The 19,033-nt window shown below is 56.6% G+C and overlaps 1 protein-coding gene across 3 annotated transcripts in view; it reads left to right on the forward strand.

Annotated features, from left to right (window-relative positions):
* SLIT1 (slit guidance ligand 1) overlaps nucleotides 1-19,033 on the forward strand; it is a 58,044-nt gene that overhangs the window by 30,555 nt on the left and 8,456 nt on the right. For 2 of the 3 annotated variants that reach the window (XM_085582653.1, XM_031505266.3), the window contains exons 5-21: nucleotides 12,394-12,465; nucleotides 12,606-12,677; nucleotides 13,086-13,157; nucleotides 13,479-13,642; nucleotides 14,038-14,185; nucleotides 14,692-14,763; nucleotides 15,009-15,080; nucleotides 15,186-15,257; nucleotides 15,380-15,523; nucleotides 15,648-15,811; nucleotides 15,927-15,950; nucleotides 16,353-16,497; nucleotides 16,636-16,710; nucleotides 16,938-17,081; nucleotides 17,340-17,483; nucleotides 17,589-17,755; nucleotides 18,826-18,958. In XM_085582653.1, coding sequence (XP_085438779.1) covers nucleotides 12,394-12,465; nucleotides 12,606-12,677; nucleotides 13,086-13,157; nucleotides 13,479-13,642; nucleotides 14,038-14,185; nucleotides 14,692-14,763; nucleotides 15,009-15,080; nucleotides 15,186-15,257; nucleotides 15,380-15,523; nucleotides 15,648-15,811; nucleotides 15,927-15,950; nucleotides 16,353-16,497; nucleotides 16,636-16,710; nucleotides 16,938-17,081; nucleotides 17,340-17,483; nucleotides 17,589-17,755; nucleotides 18,826-18,958 — 1,884 coding nt within the window. Of the gene's footprint in view, nucleotides 1-11,433; nucleotides 11,469-12,393; nucleotides 12,466-12,605; nucleotides 12,678-13,085; nucleotides 13,158-13,478; nucleotides 13,643-14,037; nucleotides 14,186-14,691; nucleotides 14,764-15,008; nucleotides 15,081-15,185; nucleotides 15,258-15,379; nucleotides 15,524-15,647; nucleotides 15,812-15,926; nucleotides 15,951-16,352; nucleotides 16,498-16,635; nucleotides 16,711-16,937; nucleotides 17,082-17,339; nucleotides 17,484-17,588; nucleotides 17,756-18,825; nucleotides 18,959-19,033 lie in introns of those variants that run through there. The other variant, XM_085582654.1, reaches the window with a different exon arrangement.

Genomic DNA, 19,033 nt, shown 5'->3' on the forward strand with positions numbered 1-19,033 from the left:
AATACCAGGCACATGAAACAGCCCTGTTCAAAGCCTGGCACTGCACCTTCCACCTGCAAGTTAAGTTTGCAGGCAATTACTAGGTGGTGTTCCCTGCCTTAGCTCCCGGCCTTTTCCCTTGCAAACTGCCTGCTCTCTGCTCTGCTTTTTGGGGAAGAGCATGGCACCAGAGCACACAGAAACACTACAGCCCACAGACACTTTGTTGGGCTGGGCTCCTGCCTGCAGGTTGAGGTGGGGGATGCTACAGCCCTCCTGTGCCCCATCCTGTGGTCCTCATGGCTCCAGCTCAGCATTGAATTGTCTCACATCAAGCCAGAGTTGAAGACTGAGGAAGAGAAGTTTTCCGTGTAGGGGGCAAAGCAAGACAGCAGCACTTTGGCTCCTTACTCATGCAGAGGAGACTAAACCCAAGCCCTTTTTTTCTCCAGCTGCATTTTGGCTAGAAGGGTGCAGTGGGGATGGCTCATCCCATGCTGGATCCCAAGGTGCTGCGGGATGCTCAGTGCTCAGCCAGAGCTGTGGCTGTGTGTGCAGGGGGAGGATTCAGCCCCTTCCCTCTGTGAGGCAGAGGTGAGACAGCGCATGTAAACTTGACTTCACAAGACATCAAATGCACTGTGGTCAGAAGGAAATTGGCTCTTGGAGCTCCTTTCTTATGGCACAGAGCAGCTCCTGGCTCCTGCTCCCCCCTCAGTGAGTGGTTGGGCTGATCATATAAGGAAGCGCCTGCTCCCCTTCAAGCCCTGTGCCTGGGACCTCATCTCCAGGCTCACTGACAATTTGCATTAATGTTTGCCTAACTAACCAGGGGCCCTCTTACATCCTAATCACCTTTGCTGGGGGGCTCACATGGCTCATGGGGCAGCAGGACTGGCAGAGGTGTTTCTGGGCTCTCTCCTTTGTGCTTCAGCAATCTCCAACCCTCAGAAAAAACAAAAATCCTTTGCCAGAAGAGTGGGCCCTTTTATTTGAAATTATGTCCCAGATTTCTGTTCAGCCAGGTCCCCGCATTGTTCCTGAGCAGGATTTCAGTGTGGGAGCCAGCTAATTTGCAGTATTTTACATATGTAATATGTTGTCAGAAATGCTTTTAAATGCCTATAATATTTAATTAGGAGGCAGATTTCAGCATATTAGGCAGGAATGGGGCTGTGTAATTAGCTATTGATGATTTCATATCCATGAAGTCAATTAAGTAAAAGCTGGAGGCAAGCTCCCATGTATGAAACCACCCCATTTTGGGGCTGTTCTGGGATGCAGCAGGGTTGTGCTGGTTGTCTGGCTCTGACACCTTCCAGGGCCTGTGACATGCTTGTCTCTCAAATCTGATATTTCTGGTCTCAAAACTGATCTGGAACCTGACAAAATATGAATCATCCAAGAGATGTAAGAGCAGGCAGAGTCCTGGGCAGACTAGAGTGTATTTTTAGACAGCACGTGTTGGAATTTGACTGTTTCATAGTGAAAAAAAAGGAGGTTTACAGATCTGAGTGTTCTGGCCATGCTGGGAGACCCACTACAGGCTCTGCATTGCATTGCTGGCCTTCCCACAGCAGCACAAGGAGGAGGGTAAGGTCAGGCTGTGCTGCACAGCCCCTGCTTGGCTCTCCTATCACAGAGGACCACACTGAGAGTCCAAACCCTGCGTGTCTTCGTGAGTCCCTTTACCAACCGCTGGGAGCTCATGGCCTGGGCATGCAAACAGGATTGGCACCTCACCCTTCTGCTGGCCCCAGACAGTAGCCATGGCTCCTGCTGCACCTGGAGCCAGTCACTGGGGCACTTCCAGGGGCGTGGGTGTCTCTGGGGACACCAGGACCCGAAGTTGCATCTGTAGCCCAGCCATGCTGCCCATGTCCTTACACTCATGCCAGTGATGATGACTCATATTCCTTCCTCCACAGGCTGCCCTGAGATGGCTCCTGCTGCACCTGGTGGCAGGATGCCAGTCTGTAATGCCCCCACTGAGAGACAGGCACCCACCTCCCTCCAAGGGGGCTGGTATCTGCCCAGCTGCACTAGTCTGGGTCTTTCCCCCTCTGTGGGGTTTGCAGCCAGGACACCACTGTTTGGGAGATTTCATTCTCTTTTTTATCCTGGCGGTTGGAAGCCGGGGAGCCGATAATGATGAAGGAGTGTAAATGTCAGCAGGAAAGCAGCTTCAATCAGAAGTGTTAAAAATAAACCTGCCAGGCCTGCTCTGGCAGGGGTAATCAGCCTCAGCAGCTCCTCTCCCCAGGTCCTAGAGCGCAAGCTGCAGCTGTGCCAGCAGTGCCAGGCCACCTGAGCAGCAGTGCTGGAGGCTGGCTGCAGCCTTGGCAGCTCCAGCCCAGGCCAGCACCTCTCCTGGAGCTGTGAGGAGAAACCCCCCAAGACAACCAGGGTGAAGAGTCCCATCCCCTCTTCCCAGCAACATCTTCACACTCCCCTCTGTGGAGTTCCCCTCTGCAATCCTGGCTGCTCTTGAGCTCAGTCAGACTGTGGCAGGAGATGTGGACATGCAGGTAACACAGTTCCCTTAAGGCACATCCACAGGACAGAGTCAGCCGTGGGCTCTTGGAGTCACAGAGCCGCTGTCCCCACTGTGAGTCAGATGCACTTGGAACAAAGACAGGAGCTGCACTGTTAACCCCAAAGATAATTAACCTCAGGACAGTTTTGAAAAGGGGTGTGGGGCAGCTCCATCATTGAACTTTAATACAGAAATTGAAGATCTGTCTGAGACCCCTAGGTGCCCAAAGACTCAGGGCCAGGACTTTTCAGTCTGTGCCTTGTGGTTGGGTGCTGCTGTTGGGCTTGATACTTCTCCAAGGCTCCAAGCATGCATGGATCAGGGAAAGGGAGAAGCACCCAGATGTGGCTCCAGCAACTCATTTCTGTCTCTCCAAAACAAAGAGGGGCTGCTGCTCCACAGCACAGGCAGGTCCATGGGTGGGAGCTGCAGCTGTGCTCACAACCTGCAGGCAGAGGCTCCCCGAGACCTGTGGTGTGGTTTTGTGCCAGGGGCTCTTCAAAATGCAGCTCTGTGGAGGGAAGCCTTGTGGGCTGGGATGCAGCTCCCAGTCCTCTGTGGCATGGCCATGACTGGGTGCTGCTCTCCCAAACCCCCTCTCAAGAGTAGTTGTTACTGGGCAAGGGCAGCCCCAGCTCGGGCCAGCCTTGTGGCAGGGCTTTGCTGCCTGCTTTCCAGCAGTTCTTATCTTGGCTTTGATGTGTGTCACATGAGATGGAGTCTCTTTATCGTCCTCTTGGGTTCTCCCTGTGTGTCCCTGTGCTTGATTCCCATGCTCGGGTGCTCTTGCAGCCCCACGCTCACTCTGCTGTTTTCCATCTGCCTTTCCTTCTCCTATCCTGGCTGTTTCCTCCTAGCCCTGTGTGAAATCACATCTCTTTTACCAGCTGTTGGGCATGATTTGAGATGTCCCACTGGCTCCATCCTGGCTGCCTTTCATCCTGCAATGCATCGCCCACTTCTCATCCCACTGCCAGCCTCTCCCAAGAGCTTTCAGGAAGCCCCAGGCTCTGAGACATAAGAGTTTTACCTGTCTGACTGCTAGAGCCAAACACGAGTGTGAAGGACACTTAGTCATGTCAGGGCATCTTGCCAGCTTCTCCATCTGTCTTGCAAGGTTCAGCCTTGGTTTCAAAACATCCTCCAGGCCACAGGGAGTTTTCTTTAGCTCTTCTTAAAGCTGAGGCCAGTTGCTGTCCCAGGACCCGTGAAACTGAGGAGCAGCATCACAGATCCACAGCATCACTTCTTGGCTCACCAGGATCTGGGACAGATCTGGGACAGCCGGAACACAATTCTCAGCTTGGCTCAGCCTCATTCACACCTCGGAGGAATCCAGGAGGGCTGGCACGGCTGGCTTCACACTTATTAGCAATTAAAAGCCTCAGAGCCTGGGAGTCAATTAGCTCTGGGCTCTGCAGTGCCACAAACCCAGGGGATGAGCCTGCTAACCAGAGCTGCAGCCAACTCCCCACAGGGCTCAGGGCTGGCTCGCCAGAAGAGCTATTTGCTTTTTCATTTACACCTTGGATGAGTGTTGCAGCATGGAGTTTGGGGTATCTTCTCAGGTGTGAGCTGCCAGGCAGGGAGCACATGCTGCATGCTGGAGGATGTAAGGTTTTGTGGCAGGCAGGGCTGGAGCCTGGCACTTCTCAGGGCATGCATGGGGTCGTGATGGGGTGAGGGGGACTGACCTTGTCCTGTCACAGAACTACATGGGAGGGTCTTGCTGTGGCACACTGCTGTCTGCTGGAGGTAGAGCCACACATGGTCTAGCAAATCTCTGCCACCACCCCCAGTGCCCTCTCTCCCACGCTCTGGAGCTGTTGGGCTACTCTGATTTGCTGGACATCCTGGAACATGTGGGTTTGTGAGTGCTGAGGCACTACGCTCTGGGCAGTAGTTTCCCTCTGCAGGGTTGGCATGCAGCCCTGGGGAAAGGGACATCTCTGCCTTTTATGTGCAGTGTGTGGGGAACATGCTTGAAATGAGCCGAGGTATGCAGATGTGAAGCAGGTAGGTCACAGGCTGGAGGGTAGTGTGGTAGATGGAAACACACGCCTTGGTGGAAGGTTCATGTAGGGATTTCCCACTACTAGAGGGTAAGGCAGAAGAAAAAAACATGAAAAGAGGGAGGAGAAAAGATGTGCCGAACATCAGGGCTAAGGGGACTTGGAAGTGATGAGAAGCAGGGATGCAGAGAAGCAGGAGGCTGTGCAGCAATGGGGCCAGTGGCTGGGTGCTTTGGTTCCCAGGGGCAGTGGGACACAGAGGCTGTGAGCCAGGCAAGTGCAGTTTTAACACTCAGTGTCCAGCCAGACACTTGCTGGAGGGACCAAAACCTCAGCCAGCAGACAGTGAGAACTGGGGTAGATGTGTCAGCCACAGAGCAGGTCCTTTTGCAGAAACTCACAGGCTGGATGATCCTACAGGTGGGTTGCAGGACACCCTGAGCCCTCACCCCGGGCTCTGCCAGACCACAGGGCACTGGACAGGACACAGAAGAAGCTGTGGCTATCTGAAGACACTTTGGGACGAGGGGGAGCTGATGGCGACGCCTTAGCCTCGTGTTAGCTCCCCTTCCTGCCGATAACGAGGTTGTAGGAACAAAGGGACACTGTGGGGAGGGGGCGGTGACAGGCACGCAGGGTTTGCAGCTTGTTATTTCACTTGTGTTTCCATTAAAGCTGCTGCTTTTAACTTGTTTCAATCTCTGAAGAGGCTCCAGGGTGTGTAGCAGATGCTTTATTCCCCCTCCCTCCCACCCTCCCTCTTTTCCTTGGCCAGCTCCCCTTGTTCCCATAGCATCCCCCTTCCCACAGAGGCCGGGTCCCGCAGCTCTGGCATTGCAGCGCAGCCCACGCAGGAGCCGATCCCGCTGGAGCTGGACTGGAGCCACGGCACAGGCACGCCCTGGCAGAGAGCTGCTCAGCAGAGCCCGGCCCTCAAGTGCCCTCCAGCACAGATCACCCCACAGCTGGGGACATTCCATTGTCCCAAATGCAATGCCCAAACGCCTGCAGTGCATGGACCCCCGTGCCTCAGCATCCCCGGGATGCTGTCAGCACACACGGACACCGTGGGGCACCCTTGGGTGATACCAGCCAGAGTCAATTGCTGGTGCTCTGGTAAAGACAGCCGGTCACGGCATGGGCCAGCAGTGTCCCTTTGAAGCCACTGAGATTTGTGCATGCCCTGAAATGTTTTGCTAAATCAACACCACCATGCTGGGGCTGGGACTCCTCTCACTAACTGTTGCCATGAGCATATGTTGGCTTTTACACATGCTCTGCTTATCTGTCCAAGCAACAAACTTCTCCAGCTTTAATGTTTTTGGAAGCATCTGCACCTCCTGGGAGGGAAAGAACCAGGGCCAGAGCCTGGGGTCAGCAAGGCACTTTGGGAAGCCTGGGAAGGCAGGGTAGTATGCACAAAGCATTGCTCCCTGCTCTGTTCCCTTTTACACTTTACTGTGTGGACACAGTGGACAGGCAGAAGTTTTTGGTAGGGCTTGTGTCACTGAGGTCTGTGCTCTGAGACACTCAGCACATCGTGCTGTCAAGGTGTGTTTTGCCTGCTGCAGCAAAGGATTGTTTTGTCCTTAAGGCTTGGCAAGGAGCTCTGATTCACTACTTTCACTAGTGCTGAGAAAATAAGAAGAAAAGAAACATTATGAGAAACCTCAGGTGGGATTGGGGTCAGCTCTCCTAAAAGAAGTGATTATTTACATTCACTTGAACCACAGTGGATATGACCTGGTGCCAAGAGATGCTGAGGATGCTGGTCCCTTTGGGAGGACAGTCCCATGGCCTGGAATCGCATCAGCCACCATGGTGATGATGTGGGTACATAGCCCTTGCACAGGGAAAGGGACACTCGGGGCCCACAGCCTGTGTGATTCAGAACACAGGGACCCTGTATCCAGCAGGAATGGGTAGAGATATGCATGTAAGGGCATATAGAGGCCAAACTCCCCATCTCACTGAGGAGCAATGAGAACACAGAGCAGGAGAGGTCAGTGGTGGCTTTCAGGCTGGTATGGGGACTAGAAGGATGGCTGGTTGTCTTAATCTCTAGGACCCCTATAGGGACACCAGCCTGCCTTTGCACAGTGCTTTGCCATGCCACGGAGATGTCTCGTGTGCTGGATTTGGTTGCTGCCAGCATCCTTGCTCCGTCTGTGCTGTCCCTTCTCCATGCACCCTTTTCCCAGTACCCATCAAGGCTGTGTGTCGGGAGGCAGTTTCTGTGGCTGCAAGGTTGCAGTCTCCCCGAGCTCGCTGCAGGCTGTGGCAACCAGAGCTAGGAGGATAATGAGATCTTAATAGTCCAATTATATCCCATCGATTTACTCAGCACGTAATTGTTGGCGGCTGGGGCTGCTTGATGAACCGCTCCGCTCCGGCTGCCAGCGGGGAGGGCTGTGCCACCCCGCCCAGCCTGGGATGCTCTTCACAGCAACCAGCTGTTCCCCCTTGGACCCCTGTAGGAGCAGCGCCTCCCTCCCCCACTTCCAACTCACTGTCCCTCCTCTTTCAGGAGGGGGCAGTGACAAGAGTGACAGGCAGAGATCAGAGCCGGGATCCCTGCCTTGGCTGGGCATTCCAGCATCGCCCTGACCCCGGGCTGATGTCCCCCGTACTGCCCTGGGGAGCAGAGGGGTTGTGCATCTCTGCCTGCCACTAAAACAGGCTGACAGGAGTGACTCCTGGTGGGTGACAGTCCCGGCCAGCAGAGCAGTGGTGGAGCCATTGTCCACGCAGCCTGCATGGGCAGGGTGGTGCTGCCAGAGATGTGCCTAGCTGGTCTCCTGGCAGCAGGAGTCAGCTCCCGAGCACCCACCTGCAGGTGTTCTTGCCACAGCAAGGCTTGGCAGGTGCATTTCTGCACTTTGCTTCTATTAATTTTCCTTTTGAGCTGGCTGTGGCTGAGAGATGCATGGACTTCTAATTTGGAGGATTCACTCTTAGCTGTGATTTTAAGCTTGCCTTCATGATTGTGTCAGTCATAACTTGTTCTAGCATTGTAAAAAGAGTAAATAATGTTCCTTTTCCCCACACCATGCTGCTTTGTACCCTGTCCCATTCCCTCCCATTTCCCCTTCTGGCTGCTGCCAAAGTACCTTTTCCAGAAACCCCACCATGTTTCTCCTGAGTGGCAGGGGCTCACACTGAGCTCACCATGCTATACTTCAGCTTGTTTGTAACCATGCATCAGCATCTGCCATCTCCCCTTGTCCAGTGCAAATGCCCTCAGCCCCAGGGCTGGGGCTGCAGTGGGTGGCAGGCAGCAACAGGCAGTAGCAGGTAGCACACAGGCTGTGACCTTGGGGACAGTGGAGTGGGATGGGCTGGGAGCAGTGGGAGGTCTCATCTCCCTTGGCCAGGATGGAGTGGTGCCAGCAGCTGGGCCAGTGGAACACATTAAAAATCAAACAGTGTGACATAATGCTGGGGGCACGCCACAGGAGCCTGAACCTGAGACCTGTGGGGTCGTGCTCAAACTGGGGACTGGGGCAGGTGACACAGTGGACAAAATTCTGCCTTGTTGCCCTGGCATCTTGTCATGCAGCAGAGGGGTGGCTGCTCCCCACCTCCATCAAGCAGCTCCCTTAGGGACACCCCTCGTGGGCACTAGGTCTTTGGAGCACTGGGGACTTGTGTGCATCACCTTGAGAGGACTGTGTAGCCACATGTGGGATTGTGGACATGTGGGTGACATTTCTCCCAGCTCAGGGCTGCAGATGCTGATGCTGGCACAAGCAGTGGATGCAGCAGCTCCTGCCCTGGAGTGGAGAGTGCAGAATCCCTGGGAGACTCTGGGCAGTTGCTACTAATGCAAGTGCTGATTGATTTTTATAAGTCTATTGATTTTTTGTAATGCAGGAGTCTTACCGTGCCTTCAGCTCATCCCTTTGTCACCTGTCAGGCAGTGAAGGTGGCGGTGTGAACAGCTGTCAGCCCTGTCTCTGCTCATCCGTCTGCCCTGGACAGGCTGTGCTGGGACAGACAGCATGTGCAGGGTGGTCTGAGACACCGGGTTGTTTAATAGCTGCTGGTGCCACAGTCCTTGCTGGGGAAACGCCGTTTCTGCTCTAGCATAGCTGCCTCTGGCACGGCACCACTGAGGTGAGGCTGGGATCTGGGGAGCTCTTGTGCCAGCATGAAACTGATTCTCTACAGGGCTGGTGGCTTTGAGTGCCTTGTCTGCTCAAGGCCTGGTGGATGGTTGCTGCGGCTGAGCTGGTGCCTGCAGTGACTGGTGTCAGCACTGGTGTGTGAGCCAGGGGCAGGCAGCGTCATGCATTTTCACTGGGGGAGCTGTGGGCTGGCAGAGGCTGAAGCCCTCATAATGAGCTTCCAGCATGGATGCTGGGGAGGAAACAAGGTAAAGAGAGGAGCAACCCCGGGCACTCGGCACTGGTCCCGGGCATGCGGGCGCTGCCAGGGTGGCACGGCACTCACCTGGCACAGTGTGGTCCCGCAGCCCTGCCCGGCGCGCCCGGGACGCGACCCGGGCTGCAGCTGTGCCCTGCACGGGGTGCCCGCGCGGCTGCTGCCACCGGGCGAGCTGGACCCCGGCACGGAGCCGGAGCCAGCCCAGCGGCCGCTGCCAAGCCGGGCTCCCGGCGAGGGCAGCGCCCGCCGGGGGCTGCCAGGCCGCCCAGCGCTCTTGGCAGCGGGGGCTCGGGGACGCGGGGCCAGCGCCGCCGGGAAGCAATTACCTCCCCGCTGCGTCCGGCCCTAATCCCCTCACACGGCGAGCAAGGAGCCGGCTCGCCAAACAAGGCTCAATCAGGTTAAAGTGTGAAGTCAGGATTAGCCAAAAGAATGAGAGCGTGGTAATAGCTCCGGCCTCCTTGCCCGGCCGCCGCAGCCCCGCTGAGCCCCTCCCGCTCGCCCGCCCTCCGGCCCCGCGGGCTCTCGCCGGGGGGATTAAGGCTGCCGGGTTTGTTTGCCTGAGTGGGCTCCCCACTGGGAAGCCGTGTCGAACAGCTTTGCTCGGGCGCCCCGCTAAGCGCCGGGCCGGGCGCCGCGCTGGGGGGTTGGCTCCCGCCGCCGGGCCCTGCCAGCCCCGGGAGCCGCGTCCCGCGCCTGGCTCCTCGCCCAGGCTCCCCGGGAGCGGCGGCAGCGGATGGGGCTGCGGCTGCCAGGAGAGGCAGCGCCGCGGCACCTCCCGACTCGCCGCGGTACCGCGCCGACAGCCGTCACACGCACAACGGGGCAGAGCGGCCGGGTGTCAGATGCGAGCTGGGAAGCTCCTGAAATCGCGATCCCTGGACACTGCCATCCCTCTCACTGCCCGGCCGGGGAGGACTCGTGTGGATATAGTCTGGCCATGAGGCTTTTGGGGGACTTGGAAGAAAAGCGTGTGCCTGCCTTCTTGCCATCACACAGCTGTGGGTTGGAGCTGGCTGCTGCTGCTGCTGTTTTACAGGCATCTGCTGGGTCAGAAATCCACGTGGGAGGTGAGCGTGGTGACAGAGGTGTCCTGCATCACCTCCTCACCCCCTGTTATACTTCCCCTTTTGCACCTCTGGGACTACCAGAGCCCTCTATACCTTGTGGCATGCAAGGACAAACTCCAGCTGCATGGTTCTCTGAGACCATGGCACAGGGATGGGAGGACGGTGGCACTGTGACTGGGCTGGCTGTTTGGTGAACGCCTGGATTCAACAGCCAGGAACTCTTAAACTTGGAGCTTTAGGACAATACCTGGAAGTGAAACCAGAAGAGGCAGTGAGGGTGACTGTGACAACTCCCCCTCCTCTGCCTGTGTCCGTCAGCTGGTCCCCAGCGGGGCTATCAGACCTGCCAGTGCCCGTGGTCACTGCTGTCAGCTGGCACTCCACATGCGATGGCAGTGACACTCTTGTATTCGGCGGGGCGTGAGGTGGCACCGATGCAGCCGCCGTGGTGCTGCGAGCGGCACGGCGGAGCAAGGAGAAGCCGTGCCATCTGCTGTTTCTTCTGCACCAAAGTGTAAAGCAAACATAGCTGGGAGCTACGAAACACCAGGAGGGAAGGGGCCGTGCCTTGTTCCAACGCCGGGCCGAGGATTCCACAGGCAAAGCATGTGTTTGTCCCGGTGTCGTCAGCTGTGTAACCGTGCAATGTAATCTCAGCCCGGTGCCGGGGCCTTGCTGAAAGCCTCGCATCCAGCGTCTGTCCCTCTTGGCTTCGGTACCCCCAACGGCAGCACTTCATCGGTGACTGTCACAAAAAGCTGTGAAGGGGAGAAGCCTCGCAAAGTCAGTTGCAACCTTCTAGCGGCATTTCCCTCGCAAGCTGTAAATGAGCAGCTTGGAGACAGACGCTTGGGTTTACTCTCTGGGCACACTGGGACTCCCATGTGCTCCAAGCAGAGAAATGGAAGCAAGCTTTCCATGGGGGAACCAAGCAAATTGCAGACAGGACCTGCCTGGGCAGGCAGTGCCAGAGCTGGGAGAGGGGTGCAGAGCACTGAAGTGTGGTGCTGACCTCTGTGATGGGTTTAATGCTGGAGGACAGGCAGCTGCCAAGAAGGAATGTGGTGCATTGAGTGCTTTGCTAGAAAGAATGATGAACTGCACCTGGAGGGTTCATAGAATCATAGTATGGTTTGGGTTGGAGGAGAACTTGAAGATCATCTAGTTCAAACCCTTAGCCATGGGCAGGGATGGCACCCTCTGCATAATATGTGCCCCATCCAGCCTAGCCTTGAACACTTCCAGGGATGAGGTATCCACAAGGTCTTTGGACAGCCTGTTCCAGTGGCTCGCTATCCTCACTGTGAAGAATTCCCTCCTTACATTTAATTTAAAACTCTGCACTTTTAGTTTAAAACTGTTCACCCCATCACTGTCTGCCCATGTAAGAAAGTTGCTATCTTTTCCTAAGAGTTTTCTAAGGGATTCCTGATGCGAGCTAAAAGAGAAAAGAGGAATTGGTACAATGCTGTCATTTTCTGAAAGGTCAGTGCAATTCCTGGGGATCCCTAGGCTCATCGCATCCCCAACATAGTATGAAGAGAAAATGTTTTTATTTGAAGGAGTGCTGGGCAATTGGAGGCTGCTGCAGGTATCTGGTCCTTTGCCTTTGGAGAGGGTGAGGGACCCTGATCCCTCGTGGGCAGGTCGGGCCGGAGTTGTGGGAACAGTCGGCACGGTCAGGGCAGGCAGTGCAGGCAGCACAAGCAGCAGGGCAGCCTGGCAGTGCCGCCACGTGGGTTCCTGCAAAACTGCGGCTGCTGCTCGCAGGGGAGCTGGGCTGGTCCTTCTGCACAGCTGAGCCAGTCTACCCCGACCCTATTTGCAGTGAGATTTGTGGTCTTCATGGTCTTTAAAAGCCAGCCCAGGCATGATGGGGGATCTGACCTGCTGCCAGCCCTGCAACCCAGAGCCCTTGCTGGCTTGGCATGCCCTGGCATTACAGAGCGGGTGATTACACAGACAGTACCCTGCAGTGATGATGTAAATAATGACCCGATTATTTGTGCCCTGTGAAGTGCAAGTCAGGCTCCATGGGCATGCCTCCTGGAGCCACTAAGTGTAATTACCAGTTAATCAGCAGGGACCTGTAATTATAGCAGTCAGAGAGTATTTAAGTATGGAGGGTTTTCCCAGAGTTGTGCCAGTCAGCTCTGCTTGTCAGAGCCAGGGACTGCAGTGCCCAGGGAGCCCCAGTCACTTTGAGCCACCATAGATGGAGCCAGACTTGCCTCAGGACAGCCAGCAGAACAGTGGTCAGCCAAGGACCTGAAACCAAATTAGCTTGTCAAGAGTCTCTGAGGGATCACTGAGTGCCGAGGTGTGCCCCTGCCTGTGGATGCCCTGCTCCCATGGGACATCACGCTTTGCAGGCACTGCCCATTTGCCTTCCTCCCTCTTTCTTCTGCAGGGACCTGAGTGAGAACTTCATCCAGGCCATCCCCAGGAAAGCGTTCCGTGGGGCCACCGACCTCAAGAACCTGTGAGTCCTGGCAGTGTTGGGCATGAGGGGGTTTGGGGTCAGGTCCAGTGGCAGCAGGCAGTGGAAGTGATCAGGAGCACTGATTGCTCTCTGCCTGGGCTGTCCCAACAATTTTCCCATTTTTTCCCTTTCTCCTGCAGACAACTGGACAAGAACCAGATCAGCTGCATCGAAGATGGGGCTTTCCGTGCCTTGCGGGGGCTGGAGGTCCTGTAAGTGACTGGAGAAAAGGCTGGAGCCTCCAGTCTACGACCCCATGCAGGATGAGGGTGTCCTTGAGTGTCCCCCATCACTGAAGTACTGCAGGGACATCCCCAGCATGCCATTTCTCCCTGGGCATGAGCAGGGGCTGACCAGGGTTCTGGTACAACTGCTGCAGAGCTGTGCTCCAGGGCTTGATCCTGTCCCTGAGGGCCACCTGGGTGCTGCTGGCTGTGGAGAGGAGAAGCCTGGAAAGGACAGCAAGTCCTGCTGGGGGTTCAGCCTGTAGTTCTCCATCCATTCACCTTGTGCTAGGTTGCTCCCAGGGGTTAGTGCCACCTAGACCATCTCATGTTCCTGTTTATAGCCTGTCTGCCCTGACCTTCTTTGCCTGTTTGCCCTTCTTTGTCTTCCTGCAGGACCCTGAACAACAACAATATCACTACAATTCCTGTGTCCAGCTTCAACCACATGCCCAAGTTGCGGACGTTGTGAGTGCCAGGGCTGTGGTGGTGGTGGTGGTAGGGGTGGCCTCCTAGGCTACAGTGGGATGTCCCCGGCTCTGCTGCTGGTGCTGGTGGCTCAATAGTGCTGGGACAGCACCACAGCAAGGCAATGGAGGGGACAGCCCAGCAGAGCATCCCCAAGTACTGCCAAGCAAGGTGGCCTTGGCAACTGTCACAGATGCTCTTCGGCCCCTCTGTATCTCCCTTTGAATCCCCCCAGCCTTTGGGATGAGCCAGGCTGGGGCATTCAGGCTGGAGCGGGCAGGAGCTGTGCTGTGGCTGCTGACTGCTCCATCCATCCTGCAGCCGCCTGCATTCCAACCATCTCTTCTGTGACTGCCACCTGGCCTGGCTCTCTCAGTGGCTGCGCCAGCGTCCCACCATCGGGCTCTTCACCCAGTGCGCCGCTCCCGCCCAGCTTCGCGGCCTCAACGTGGCTGAGATCCAAAAGAACGAGTTCAGCTGCTCTGGTGAGGAGACAGAGGAGGTGGTGGGTGCCAGGGCAGGGACATGGGCCAGGGAAACAAGGCTTGTGCCACCAATGCAGCCCGTCTCCACTCCCTGCCATGTGCCCCAGCTCAGAGCCTCAAAACCCATGGTGTGGGTTCATCTCAGGTCAGCACAGTCCTTGGTGTGGGGACAATATGGGGACAGTGCCACCCTATCAGTGTGACAGTACATCAGTCTGTGCCTTTGGAGCTTTTGCAGGGAGTTGGGGTGTGTCAAGATCTTATACACCCACTCAAGGGTGCCATGAACTGTCCCTGCATGCTGAGCTGTCACCAGAGTCCCTTCTTTGGGCTGCTGCCACATACTGGCCTGGTTCAGCTCTTTGCAATTCCAATGCTGGCTGCTTCCCTGGCAGGACAAACGGACTCAGCACATGCCCAGCTCTGCAGCTTGTCCTCCGGCTCCTGCCCGGCCATGTGCACCTGCAGCAATGGCATTGTGGATTGTCGGGGCAAGGGGCTGACGGCCATCCCCGCCAACCTGCCCGAGACCATGACAGAGATGTGAGTATGGCCCCACACCGTCACCACTGGGCTCTGGGTGGCTCAAGGCACCGGGAACGCAGGAGCAAGCCCTGCAGCTCAGCCACTCCACAGGGCAGCAGGCCTTCCTTGCCCTTCTCTCACTCTGCCCAGATTTAGCCCTGGATTTAGCTGCATTAAAAATGTAAATAGAGAAATAATCTCCTTAGAGGAATCCAGTTATGGTGCAGAGCCCCTGCTGGGACAGTGCACAAAACACGTGGGAGGCAGCAAGCACCCCCAAACCCAAGGTGCTGGGGAGGAGAGGTGCTTCCTCCACCCCAGCCACCATGGTTACCCCACCCATGGCACCTCTCCCTGATGGAGACAGCCCAGCCCCAGGATGCAAATTGTCTCTGAGCAGAATATTTCCACTCCCATGGGGTAACTTACTGCAACCTTAGGGGTCCTGCAGGCCCAGCTCTGTCAGTGGGGTTCTGGGGTTTGGCAAGCCCTAGAGCCCTCATCTCCCCCTATCCTCTTTGCAGACGCCTGGAACTCAACGGCATCAAGTCCATCCCCCCAGGAGCCTTCTCACCCTACAAGAAGCTGCGGAGAATGTAAGTGTGCAGCCTGTACCAGCTCACCCTGAACCCCAACACCCTTCACGCTGCTGGCCACTGCTAAGAGACGTGGGGCACCTGCTATGACACGGGTGCCCCATATGGCAGCACTGGGAGGGAGTCTTGGATAACTCCAGCTCTGTATATTGGGTCTTGGGGGTGGTCCCCTGGAACTAGCAGAAGGATGAGGACATAGGACAAGAGAAGAGGGGACCAGGCCACCTTCTTCCTTTGGGTTTCAGAGACCTGAGCAACAACCAGATCTCGGAGATTGCCCCTGACGCCTTCCAGGGGCTGCGCTCACTGAACTCCCTGTAAGTGCCTGCACTGGTGTGGGTGGGATGGGGTGGATGCTGTACCCCTTAACCGTGGCCCACACCACTCCCCCCACCTCTCTCACACCAGCCTTTCTTTCCCAGGGTGCTGTATGGCAACAAGATCACGGACCTCCCTAAGGGTGTCTTCGGAGGACTTTTTTCCCTGCAGCTGCTGTAAGGCACAAGTGGCTGTGTGGGATGCTTTTCGGGGACATAGGGAAGCAGGACTGAGGTCCCTGCCACCTATGGTGCAGTGAAGGACTGTCCCCAGACTCACATCCCTCCCTCCCTGCCAGGCTTCTCAATGCCAACAAGATCAACTGTGTACGGGCAGATGCCTTCCAGGATCTGCAGAACCTCTCACTGCTCTCACTCTATGACAACAAGATCCAGAGCCTGGCCAAAGGCACATTCACCTCCCTGCGGGCCATCCAGACTCTGTGAGTGTCCACTCCAGCTCCCATGGCTGGGCAGGAGAGGCTCTGGGGGAAAAGCATCTCCAGGGCTGGAGCTGCTGATCACCCCCTGCTCCTGGCCGTGTGTCACCCACTGTCCCTGGCACAGGCACCTGGCCCAGAATCCTTTCATCTGTGACTGCAACCTGAAGTGGCTGGCAGATTTCCTGCGTGCCAACCCCGTGGAGACCAGTGGAGCCCGCTGTGCCAGCCCCCGGCGCTTGGCCAACAAGCGCATCGGCCAGATCAAGAGCAAGAAGTTCCGCTGCTCGGGTGAGAGCTGTCCCCAGCCCTGTCACAGGCGTCCTGTGGCACCGCTGTCCTTGGCCCTGTCCCAGCCTGGTGTCTGTGTGCTCAGAGGGCTGATGTGCTTTTTTTTTTTCCGCAGCCAAAGAGCAGTATTTCATCCCAGGTGAGCAGAGGAGCCACACACGTGTATGTGGGGGTGTGCATGATGCCCTTCTGGCCAGGCTGCCTGCAGGGATGGTTGTGCTGGAGCCCCGTGGTCTGGCCCAGCAGAACCATGCTTCATTTCCCACATGCTGGGTACCAGGATGTGTAGTGGCATCACCTGGATGGGCATAGAGGCGTCCCCAGGGTCCAGTTTTGTTTGCAGGAGGGTGGTGGGCAGGGCGCTGCCCTGTGTACCCAGGAAAAATATCTCTGTAGATAAGCTGCTTTACATGTGCACAAAGGCTGGAATGAGGGGAGCTAGGGAAGAAAATGAGACTAGGTGGGAATGTGGGAGGATCAGAGGAAGAGCGGGGAGGTGCCTCTGCCTGTGGGAACCCACAATGCCTTCACCATCACACAGGGACAGAGGATTACCAGCTGAACAGTGAATGCAACAGTGATGTGATCTGCCCCCCAAAATGCCGCTGTGAATCTGGTGTGGTCGAGTGCTCCAACCTGAAACTCACCAAGATCCCAGATCGCATCCCACAGTCCACAGCTGAGCTGTAAGAGTCTCCTCTCTCACTCTGCCTTCCCTCCTGCAGCAGGCACCTTGCTGGCACTGGGGTTTGGCTCAGGGTTTGGGGCTGTACCAGGTACTTTGCAGGCATCTCCTGAGTTCTTTTCCCTGCTGCCCACTCCAGGCGCCTGAACAACAATGAGATCTCCATCCTGGAGGCCACTGGCATTTTCAAGAAACTCCCACATCTGAAGAAAATGTGAGTATTGGGCAGGCACAGCCATGTCAGGAGTGCCAAGGGCTGGGCAGGCACATGGAAGTCCTGATGCCAGGGCAGACTGGGGCATGAGATGGAGGGTCTGTCCCAGCCTGAGGGTCCTCTGAAGGACTGGCATCACAGGGTGCTTAGTGGGATCTGGGGGAGGCAGGGTTCAGGATGCGGTCAAGGCAGACCCTTCATCCCAGCCTGCTTTTCCCTCTTCACAGCAACCTCAGCAACAACAAGGTGTCAGAGATTGAGGATGGGGCATTTGAGGGGGCATCCTCTGTCAATGAGCTGCACCTCACTGTCAACCAGCTGGAGTCCGTGCGGAGTGGCATGTTCAGGGGTCTGGACGGGCTGAGGACACTGTGAGTCCCTTCTCCTCCATGAGCACCCAGATGGGGACATCCTTACTCCTTGCCTCCTTGCAGGGCCAGCTCAGGATGCCTTGCCCACCAACTGGCCGCATCCAGTGCTGGGGGGGCAGGTTTTTGCTGCTCAGGGACTTGCTCAGGCTCATTCTGCTGCCCAGCACTGAGGTGGGCACAGCCTGAGCACTGCTAAGGTGGGTTTCCCCCGTGGTGCCTGCCTGTGTTGTAGGTGCCCTTGTTCTCTTCCCTCTGCAGGATGCTGAGGAACAACCGCATCAGCTGCATCCACAATGACAGCTTCACAGGGCTGCGCAACGTCCGCCTGCTCTCCCTGTATGACAACCAGATCAGCACAATTGCACCGGGTGCCTTTGACACGCTGCAATCCCTCTCCACACTGTATGTCCTGGGCCCCGGGGGCTGCCCCCAGCCTGTGCACATTGCTGCAGGTCCCCTTGCCTGTGGTTGTTCAGGTGCTGCCCGTGTGCTCTCTCCCATGTGCAGGAACCTGCTCGCCAACCCCTTCAACTGCAACTGCCAGCTGGCCTGGCTGGGGGACTGGCTGCGCAGGAGGAAGATCGTGACAGGGAACCCTCGGTGCCAAAACCCTGACTTCCTCCGGCAGATCCCGCTCCAGGATGTGGCTTTCCCTGACTTCAGGTGTGAGGAAGGTAACTCATGGGCCCTGCAGCGCCAGGGGTGAGGGGAGACCAGGCTGCTCCTCCCAGGATTGACAGTGTGCTCCTTGTCCCAGCAACATCCTTGCTGCCAGGATGTGCCCATGGCACGGCGATAGTTCAGGGGGCCCCGTGAATGCCCTCCCCTAATGATAAAAAAGTTTTCCTTCCTGGTACTTGGCCCTTGGGCACTCAAATGTGCACTCTGAAGCCAGAAGAGGCGTTTGCACCCACTGCACCTTGGGGCTCTTGTATGTAGGTGGGTCTGTGCTGGCAGACACTGTGCCCTGGGTGCTGACAGGAGCAGATGTGTAGGCAAAGCCCACTGGGATTCATCCTGCTCCTTCCCGCCTTCCCTTCTCAGCCTTGCACATGCACCGGAGCTGGCGGTGGGCAGATGGAGCAGACGGGGAGTGTGCGTGGGGAGAAAAACCTCTTTTTATTTTTTTTTTTTTTAATTCAGAGCAGCTTTTTAGCCCTCTGGAAAATATTTACAAACAAACCATGCTTTCTTCTGCTTTCCCTCCTCCACCACGTCAGTGACTGAAGGGTTGCATCCTGCATCTTTCCCAACAGTGTGAGATAGCATACGGTTGTCCCAGGAATGCCTTTCCCGCAGGATTCCAGCATCATGGCAGGGAAGGGGAGCAATGCCAGCTGCTCTGGCTGCTCAGCACAGGCTCTGCTCCATCTAACCTGTGTCTGGGAGATGGGTGAAGGAGGTTGTTTCAGGAGGATTTGCAGGGCTGAGCCCCTTCTTCTGTGCCCTTATCTATGTTGTTCCTGTGATTGCATTTTTGCATGAAAATGGTGAAATAAGAGCAGCCTTGAGCTAGCTGGTTGTATCCACACCAGTGGGGCAGGCAATTTCTGGGTGCAGGAGCAATTCCTGCACTGCTAAATCCTGCCTGATATTGCCTGCAACACCCTGCTTTGGGGGCGGGGGAGGATGCTTGGCATGGGAGGGGAGCCATCCTAGGCTGGCACAAGGCTTTGAATCTGGCCTCACACAATACCCCAGGGCTGGATCCTGGTGACTTGGTGGCTTTCCATGCCTGGCGCAGGTAAGGAGGAGACCACCTGCATCCCCCGGCCACAGTGCCCGCAGGAATGCACCTGCCTCGACACGGTTGTCCGCTGCAGCAACAAGCACCTCAAGGCCCTGCCCAAGGGGATCCCCAAGAATGTCACAGAGCTGTGAGTAGTGGGCAAATACCCAAGCTCTCCCTCTAACCCTCCATCAACTGTACAGCTCTGGGTGAGGGGCCTCTG

Source organism: Lonchura striata, chromosome 6 (genome assembly GCF_050655825.1).
Source record: "Lonchura striata isolate lonStrDom1 chromosome 6, ASM5065582v1, whole genome shotgun sequence".
Taxonomy (NCBI): Eukaryota; Metazoa; Chordata; class Aves; order Passeriformes; family Estrildidae; genus Lonchura; species Lonchura striata.